General features: G+C 35.7%; 1 protein-coding gene across 1 annotated transcript in view; it reads right to left on the reverse strand.

Moving 5' to 3' along the window:
* Window positions 1–307: 307 nt before the first annotated feature.
* Window positions 308–1372, reverse strand: part of Fbxo4 (F-box protein 4) — a 14243-nt gene continuing 13178 nt past the window's right edge. The window contains exon 7 of the mRNA XM_021183531.2: window positions 308–638. Within this exon, the coding sequence (XP_021039190.1) occupies window positions 549–638 (90 nt within the window). The 3' untranslated portion in view covers window positions 308–548. The remainder of the gene's footprint in view (window positions 639–1372) is intronic.

Genomic DNA, 1372 nt, shown 5'->3' on the forward strand with positions numbered 1-1372 from the left:
ATGATTCAAACATGACAACTTTCACAAAAAACCCTAATTTTCACTGAAAGAATATCAGATACAACATAAACATAATATTCTTTCTATTCTTTCGAAAGAGAACAGATGTTGTAGTCATTACATTACTGCAATTCTAGTGAAAATTTCATAATTAGTGTCTCTGTTGAGAATGATTTGAAACGTCTTTCCAATAAGCAGTTAGTGGGGCCCTGAAGAGATCCTATGGCTGCTAAACAGGCTTACTATTCCTATTGGGCAACCTTGATAGCAAAAAAGAGAGAATATGAGAAATTAAAGAACCACAAAATTTTGTTTTGCAGAATTTAATATTTAAAAAAAAGACAGAAAATATAAAATTATCAAAAATGTGAGAGTTCATTTTGTGGAAAAGTAGTAGGACTGAAACTTGCAACTCATTCATGGTAAAGTGTCAGAAACCCAGCTGTGGTAGCTGTCCAGTAGAAAGGCCTCCTCCAGAGGGGCAGTGACAGGAGGGACAGGAAACACATACACCACGACCTGCGGCTTCCCATGGTCCCGAAAGAACTTCATTTTGCACGCTTAGATTCTACTTCTTCAAGAATCCACTCAATGCCATTCAAAAAACCAGTCAGAGTTTCAGCCTCTGTATCCTGGACCTGCAGGCAGATGAAGAGAACATGGTGAGTTCAAACCAGAATGTTATGACAAGTCCCATTTCTCTAGGCATTAATATTTTTAAAGGGATCTAAAATAAAATGACTCAAAGTCTGAGTAAGTTTCTCAGGCACTACCTCCTAGAGCAATCATGGAAATAAGTGATCTTTTCTGGCACCTTCTAACTAACTCATTGTTGGTCTTATTTCCCAAAACTCAGTCTAGAAACAGAAGACACAGGCTTCTTGTACTTCCAGGAAAACAATTCCTCCAAAAAAAAAAAAAAAAACACTTTAAAAATTAAAACATTTTTGAATCAATCTAACCAGCCAACTAATAAATGTGACATACTGCAAAACTAGCCAAAGCTGAATGGACTCGACACACATTTAAAAAACATTTGGCCAAGAGCTGCAGAATACACACTCTTTTCATCATACACTGCAACAGTCTCTAAAACAGAGCATATGTTAGATCACAAAATCTTCAACTATAATAATAACAATGAAGTAAAAAAATCATCTGTATTTTTATGGATTCAGCAGAATAAAACTGGAAAGAACAACAGTAATAAAAAATTAGAAATGGGCAAATAAATAGACATAACATGCTAAACAAACAATGGACCACTGAAGAAATTAGAAGGAAAGAAAGAAAGAGTGAAAGAAAGAAGGAGGAAAGGAAAGGAAAGGAAAGGAAAGGAAAGGAAAGGAAAGGAGAGGAGAGGAGAGGAGGG

The sequence above is a fragment of the Mus caroli genome, chromosome 15, assembly GCF_900094665.2.
Source record: "Mus caroli chromosome 15, CAROLI_EIJ_v1.1, whole genome shotgun sequence".
NCBI lineage: Eukaryota > Metazoa > Chordata > Mammalia > Rodentia > Muridae > Mus > Mus caroli.